General features: G+C 43.3%; 1 protein-coding gene across 1 annotated transcript; it reads right to left on the reverse strand.

The window, feature by feature from the left end:
* Positions 1–5,521: 5,521 nt before the first annotated feature.
* On the reverse strand, positions 5,522–6,346 carry LOC129728881 (uncharacterized). The gene has a single exon (XM_055687352.1). The coding sequence runs from the start codon at positions 6,344–6,346 to the stop codon at positions 5,522–5,524; it is 825 nt and encodes a 274-aa protein (XP_055543327.1).
* Between the last annotated feature and the right edge of the window lie 1,763 nt (positions 6,347–8,109).

An 8,109-nucleotide genomic window follows, 5' to 3' on the forward strand; every position in this document is an offset into this window, starting at 1 on the left:
AGTGCAACGGCACTTCCTTTAGTTAAAAAGCTTCCTTTGTGCGGTGGCGGTATCATCAACAGTAGATATTTCTACCAGCACCTTCAATGAAAAGCTACCGTATTTTGGCAACATAGGAACGTTTTGGGATGCGGGCAAATAAAATCTGCGGGCTTAAAAAGTTTCCGTGTGAAAACAGTTTTCCACTGTAAAATCAGCAGAATGCCTGATTCCCACTGTCGTGGATAGCACAAAGATGTGATCAGCATCATATCCGATATTAAATTAAACAACAAATTGTTCTTTTGAGCATATATTAAATACAATATCACCTCAGTGTAGTGAGTAAAAACCCATTTGAACATATATACACTCGTTCATTGCCATTTACAATTGCGTGACGGCTATGCGGTTCATTGGTTATCATTTTCTATTATGCAAATATTTTAGGCTGTGTTAATCTATTATATGTTCATAGACTTCAGGGCGCGTACGATTCAGTTAAGAGAAATGAGTTATGGCAGATTATGCTCGAACATGGCTTCCCAACAAAGCTGATTAGGCTGATACGTGCCACCCTTAAAGGTTCTACATCAAGCGTCAGGATAGCCGGTGAGATATCGGAATCTTTCGTGACGTTAGATGGTTTGAAGGAGGGTGACGGGCTGTCGAACTTATTTTTTTTTTCACACAACATTTATTTGACACTGTCTAACTTATTGTTCAACATCGCATTGGAAGGTGTTATACGGAGGGCTGGTGTGCAGAGAAGCGGCACCATCATTACGAAGTCGCACATGCTTCTCGGTTTTGCGGACGATATCGACATCATTGGTATCAACCGTAGAGCTGTGGAAGAGGCCTTCGGACCTCTCAGGAGGGAAGCTGCGAGATTAGGGCTTGTCATAAACTCTGCCAGAACGAAATACACGGTGACTGGCAGAGTGCGTGGTAGTCCGTCGGAGGTTGGTGCTGCGGTGGTGCTAGATGAGGAATCATTTGAAGTAGTCGACGAATTTATTTACCTGGGAACATTAGTGACATGTGACAACGAGGTTAGCCGTGAGATTAAGAGGCGGAAAGCAGCCGCAAACAGGGCCTTTTACAGATTACGTAACCAGCTAAAGTCTCGCAGTCTGCAAATCCGTACTAAACTTGCACTCTATAAAACACTGATTCTTCCGGTGGCTCTCTACGGCCATGAATCATGGACGCTGAAAGAGGCTGATCGGCGAGCTCTTGGTGTTTTCGAGCGTAGGATTTTGCGTTCAATCCTTGGCGGCAAACTAGAAAATGGTGGTTGGCGCAGAAGCATGAACCATGCAGTGTACCATACAAATCGGCGGATATAGTCAAGCGGATAAAACACGGCAGGCTTCAGTGAGCTGGGCATGTAGCAAGAATGCCGGATGAGCGTCAAGCGAAGGCTATATTTAGCAGGAATCCTGATAGAGGTCGTCGACTTCGGGGTAGACCCCGCACTCGTTGGATGCGTGCTGTCGACGAGGATGCACGCGAAACAGGTGTTAGGGGCGATTGGAGGATAGCAGCCCAAGACCGAGGGACATGGCGACGTATTCTTGAATCGGCACTGGATCGATAATCGGTCTGTAAAAGTAAAGTAAGTAATCTATTGTATGTTTTTTTTTTCTTCACAAATCATTTATTTGACACGGCACAAATACAATTCAATGTTTAACGGCGCCAATTATATCGGATGACTTAAAATCTATAAGCAAATTTTTTATCCTCGCTGCCGACTACGAGCTGAAATTAAGTCTATCTTAAAACTAGCATGTATTATTCAATCAGTGTTTTGTAGTTGAATGGTCGTCTGATGATCATCGAATGAATATGCAGCATGTATGGATTTGTTCTGCTAAGCCACGATGTCATTAGCTGGGACAGGGGCTTGTAATCCTCGGGTTTTGAGGGTATTGTGCGGGGTCTCGCTGCTGGTTTTGGTTCGTTGTTGTTGTTCGCTGGTGTTCAAGTTGCCATATGGTGTATGCCGCTGAGCCAAGATATAAAGAAAGGCCTCGGGTTTTCCTGGCGAGTTCGTATGGGATTCAATTGCTGGTTCCAAAATCGAGGTCTACGACGTGTTCTTGCCGTTTTGTTGAATGTGGGTGGAAAGGAATGGGACTAGACTTGGGCATGGATGGATTTCAGGAAAATGTATATAAGGGACATGTAGGGTAGGTCGCGACTCGCCAAGACATCACGAACAGGGACAGCTGGTTCTCTACCATCGGCCCGAAGGGAAGTTATTAATTTAGACCTGGCGTCACGGTGTACAGGGCATGACCAAACAACGTGCTCTATGTCGTGATAACCTTCACCACAGGCACAGATACCACTTTCCCCGAGCCCAATACGACGGAGATGCGCATCAAATCTATAGTGATTGGACATAAGCCGAGACATCACGCAAATTTGTATTTGTATTTGTATTTGTATTTGAATAATCCATCTGACAATAAATAGTCTTAATGAATAAATTACTAACTAATCACAGTTTTGAGTCTACTTATAAAATATCGGGTTGGTTCGTCAAACTGGAAGTGGTCTTCAACAGCGGTAAAGCCACGAACACACGCTGTGAATGGTTCATTTTTTCCGAACAAAGTGCGGTGAAAAACAGGTTGCAGTAATGTTGCGTTTCGGAGATTTCTGTTCGGGACACGAAAATTTACCATTTGGAGCAGTGCCGGGGCATCTAATTCTCCATTTAGTAGCTTAGCGATGAACAAACATTGTTGTATTTTTCTTCGGCGTTCCAGAGTGTCTAAGCCCAGTAGTCGGCATCTATCAGGGTATGGTGGCAAGTTGTCGGGGTTTCTCCATGGTAAGTTCCGCAGTGCCAAACGAATAAACCGTTTTTGAACCCGTTCTATCCTAAGATTCCACGTGATCTGGTAGGGGTTCCATACAATACTAGCATTTTCTAAAATCGGTCGTACAATTGCACAGTACAATGCCTTCCAACAATGCGGCTCAGAAAAGTCCTTAGCCACCTTGGATACAAATCCCAACTGTCTTGTTGCTTTAGAAATCAACCCTGAGCGGTGCAAATCAAATGTCATTTTCGAGTCCAACAGGATACCCAAATCAGTCACTTCGGTTACTCTGGTGAGCGTCATGCCGTCAATATGATAATCATGGATAATTGGTTGTGATTTACGATGGAACGAGATGACTTGACATTTCTCCACACTAACAATCAACTTGTTTCTGTGGCACCAATCAACAAACAAACTTAGACAGGTTTGTAAACGGCGACAGTCCTCCTGCGTTTGTATAACAGCATATAACTTCAAATCGTCAGCATACACCAATTTAAAACAACCTCTATTCAAAATCAAAGCAGCATCATTGAAGAATAGAATGAATAGTAGCGGACCAAGATTACTACCTTGTGGGACACCGGAATTGTTTGTAAATGCCCTCGATACGCAACCATTAATCCGTACCCGAAGTTCACGATTCGTTAAGTATGATTCTAGCCAGGACACCAATTGAGTAGAAAACCCAAGCCGAGACAACTTGTTCAGCAGTATTTGATGGTCAATTTTGTCAAAAGCTGCCTTTAAATCTGTATATATAGCATCGACTTGCGTTTTTTTCTCCATATTAATTATACATTCTGACGTAAATTTCATCAAATTCGTTGTAACCGATCTACCAGGCATAAAGCCGTGTTGGTCAATTGAGATATAGCTTTTCGTGACATCGAGCATAGTTTCACGCACTATAATTTCCAAAAGTTTTGAGGCTGCGGATAGGCTCGTGATCCCTCGATAATTAATCACATTGTAACGATCACCACGTTTAAAAACAGGAGTCATAAAAGACTGCTTCCAGATGCGAGGGAATTTCATCTGCTGGAACGAACGGTTGAAAATAATACTCAATGGTAGCGCTAAAGAGGCAATACACCGGCATATCACAACAGCTGGCAGACCATCAGGACCAGGAGCGAACGATCGTTTTAATTTTTTCGCTGCAGTCAAAACCGTTTCTACATCCACAGCAAATGCGTTGAGATCGATTAAGTCAACAGGAACATCGCGGATGGCGTCACTTATCTCCGTTCTTGAAGCAGGATTCTTTGAGAAGACTGATGCAAAATGCTCAGCAAACAACTGGCAAGAATGCGTAACATCAGCTGATGTGGTCTCATTGAAATAGACATTCTTTGGTATCACAGGACATTTTCGCTTGGAATCAATAAAACGCCAAAAATCACGTGGATTTCTCGTTAAGCTTATCTGTACTCTTAGTACGTATGATTTGTAGAGACAGGAATTCATAAGTCGATATGCTTTACTAGCCAATTGAAACTTCTTATGATTGCCAGGATTTCTGAAACGCCGTAAATTCCGTTGACAAGTATTGCGCGTACGTTTTAATTCACTTAAACGGTGAGTGCCCCAGGCGGGTGATCTCGGGGGACGGATTCGCGGAACATTCGCAGTCAGCCAATTGTTCAATATAGAGCAGAACGATTCTGCCATTTCATCAACATCATTCGGTAAAATCGCATTCCAGTCAATGGTGGTCAAATATTGTGAAAGAGCCGCAAAATCTATTTTACGGAAGTTCAAAGGCCGCTCATTTCGACTTTCAACTGATTCTTCACATACTGCTGGTATTGGAAGAATTATCTCGAGCGGGGGATGATGTGAGTCAACGGGTAGAAGCGGAACGGAGCAGTTATGAACAACGGCTTCACAATTGGGCGTACAAAAAACTAAATCAAGAGTGCGATTGAGCGAGTTGCAGATTAGGTTTCTTTGGTGGAGGCACAAATAATCCATTCCATCCAAAAGAGTGCTGCTAGCTGCCGGTAGTCGAAGAGAATCGCATTGAACACAATCCTCAATAAGGCTCCAACGCATTCGTGGTTGATTAAAATCTCCACACACCAAAACAGCGTCATTGGGAAGACATTTTTCGCAAAGCTCATGCATTGAGGAAATATACCTATTGATTACACTCACGTCTTGGCTTTTGTCCGGTGGAATGTAGATTGCGCACAAATAAAACTTCTTTCCCTTAATTGTCGCAGAGACACAAACTTGTTCCAAACTTTGTCCGCATGATAGTGGTACTTCACGGCTGGCATATTGTTGCGCAATAGCGATCAAAACGCCACCGAAGCGAACTTTGTTGCTGTTGGCTGGGCTCCGATCACAACGAAAAACATTGAAGCCTGCACCAAAAAGTAGCTGCGAGGTAATGCTATTGTCTAATCCAGTCTCGGTCATGATGATCACGTCATAGTTGCAGTCAGTCGCTGCTAGAAGCAGGTCGTTAATCTTAGTTCTCAAGCCGCGTACATTTTGGTAGAAGGTCCAGATGTGCCCGTCCACACAATCGCTGCTGCGCTGCAAGGTACAGTCATTGAGTGCGGGGGGGAGTTCAAAATTCATTAAATACTCGCCTTTGGCAGGAACCAGTTGGTTCCTGCCGTCCACGTTACATCGCAATTTATTTGAATTGTCGTTACAGAGGTTTACGCAAGGTGTTTCGGCAAATGTTATTGCCGGGTCGCAATGTTCATCGGCCGTATCGGGTTTTTTGGCTGGTCCATAAACTCCCTAAACATTAAACCAGCTGGCCAAATTTCAGCGTTGAGGGCCTGTTGTTTTATCGACGGATCAAGACCAATTTTAAAAGACAGGAAAGTCATTTGTGAAACATCCTTTCCTTTCGGCACAAGACGAGTTACATTTATTGGGTCATTTATGTCCAAACAGCGAGAAACGATTTTTTCGACATCATCATCGGATATCAATGGTTGAAATCCAGACAAATAAAGCCAGAACACTGGTTTCGGAGCAGCAGGCATGATAAAAGGCACCGAAAGATTTTCAAAATCAATTGCCTTTGTGCCTTTATTGGAAGCTGGACGAGTGGATTGGTCATAATCACCGCGACGACGTTTTGCACTCAATCTCGGCCAAACTCCTGTTCCACTCTCACTTGGTACACCGAGCAAAGGCGAAGCAGCAGAATATTTGTTTTGTGTCGAGGCAGAAGAAATGTTGTCCACTTTTTTGCTTAACGCTTCAACCAGGCCAGATATTTGTTGTAATTGCGTGGCAAAGCCGTTTGTGCTGTTCGATTGGGAAGAATCTAAATCGGCCATGTAGGCACGGATGCTTCTTCCGTTCAGCAAACTCCTGCATTCGGGGCAGATAAACAAAACTTTGCCTTGCGCAAATATATCTCTGCACGGTCGAAGATTAATGCCACAGCACTGCTGGCTGATGTGAAACAATGTTTCGCAGAACCCGCAGCGTAAAGGCTCTAGATCGTTGATCACCAATTCACAGGCGCCGCACTGTTTTTTATTTTCCATTGCTGGTGTTTGCAAACTTTTTCGCAGCGTTGGATGTGATCACAGCTTCAGCCTATTGTAGGCGGTCACAATGTAGTATGGCTGATTTTTAGATGCGAGGAATCAATAAGTGAAATATGCGACACGGACACCGATAATCTTCAGTACTCCACTTTACAGATCAAACGTAGTTGATAAACAAGCCAATTAACGAAAGATTGAAACGATCAGCAGAATATAACACAGTTTAAAAGCGAAAAAACTAATCATCAAATCACAACAAACGTACTATGAAATCTCGATCTACATCCAACCCCTTGAACCACGGATTCGTCGATACCTGGGGTATAATGGAATGTAACCACCTTCCAAGTTCCCCTCTGGTCCAAGCATTTTGCCAACTGATGATCGTATTCTGACGTACAAATGCAAAAAATCAATAAAAGCAATTGGTCTTTCATAAATTTCACCGTTTGATGCGCCCACCTTAGCCAAAGAGTCCGCTTTCTCATTGCCCGGTATCGAGCAGTGAGAAGGGACCCACGCTAAGGTAATCTGTAACGATTTTTCAGATAAAGCACTCAGATGTTCCCGTATTTTCCCCAGGAAATACGGAGAGTGCTTAACATCTTTCATCGATCGTAGAGCCTCAATAGAACTGAGACTGTCCGTAAAGATGAAATAATGGTCCGTGGGCATTTTTTCGATAATCCCTAGGGTGTACTGAATTGCAGCTAATTCTGCGACGTAAACAGAAGCAGGATTATCGAGCTTATGGGAGACGGTTAAATTGTTATTGAAGACACCGAAGCCAGTGGACCCATCGAGAAGTGATCCGTCAGTGTATAACATATTGTTGCAGTTGATGTTTCGATATTTATTGGAAAGATTTTTAGGGGTCTGGTGCACGCGTAAATGATCCGGGATTCCACGAGTTTCTTCTATCACGGATGTATCGAAAAACACAGTAGAATCAGAAGTATTTGATAAGTTGACACGATTTGGAATATTCAAAGAAGGGTTAATATTTTGGGACATGTGATTGAAATACAATGTCATAAAACGGGTTTGAGAATTGAGTTCGATTAACCTTTCAAAATTTTCAATCACAGGACGGTTCAAGACCTCACATTTGATAAGAATACGAGAAGACAGGCTCCAGTGGCGGTTTTTCAACGGTAGAACTCCGGCTAAGACCTCCAAACTCATCGTATGGGTCGATTGCATGCAACCTAAGGCGATACGCAAACAACGATATTGTATTCGCTCCAGTTTGATCAAATGTGTGTTGACTGCGGAGCGGAAGCAGAAACACCCGTACTCAATTACAGACAATATCGTTGTTTGGTAAAGCCTTATAAGGTCTCCTGGGTGGGCTCCCCACCATGATTCGGTTATTGTACGAAGAAAATTTACTCTTTGCTGACTTTTCTTTATCAGATACCTAACATGGCAACCCCAGGTGCCCTTAGAGTCGAACCAGACACCAAGATACTTATGCACCAAAACCTGAGAGATCGTTTAACCCATTAATTGTGCTTGGAGCTGAGCAGGTTCATGCTTCCTAGAAAAAACTACTATCTCAGTCTTCTCCGGAGAGAATTCGATACCTAGCTGTAGAGCCCAAGCAGACAAATTGTCCAAGGTATCTTGCAATGGTCCTTGCAAATCGGCAGCTTTGGCTCCTGTAACAAAGACCACGCTGTCGTCTGCAAGTTGTCTTATCGTGCATGAATTTGCCAGACATTCGTCGATGTCATTTACATTAAAATTGTAAAGAAGGG

The sequence above is a fragment of the Wyeomyia smithii genome, chromosome 3 (assembly GCF_029784165.1).
Source record: "Wyeomyia smithii strain HCP4-BCI-WySm-NY-G18 chromosome 3, ASM2978416v1, whole genome shotgun sequence".
NCBI classification, from domain to species: domain Eukaryota; kingdom Metazoa; phylum Arthropoda; class Insecta; order Diptera; family Culicidae; genus Wyeomyia; species Wyeomyia smithii.

Bases quoted from the DNA above. Each gene is read 5' to 3' on its own strand.
- LOC129728881 (XM_055687352.1), bottom strand. From the start codon at position 6,346: ATGGAAAATAAAAAACAGTGCGGCGCCTGTGAATTGGTGATCAACGAT.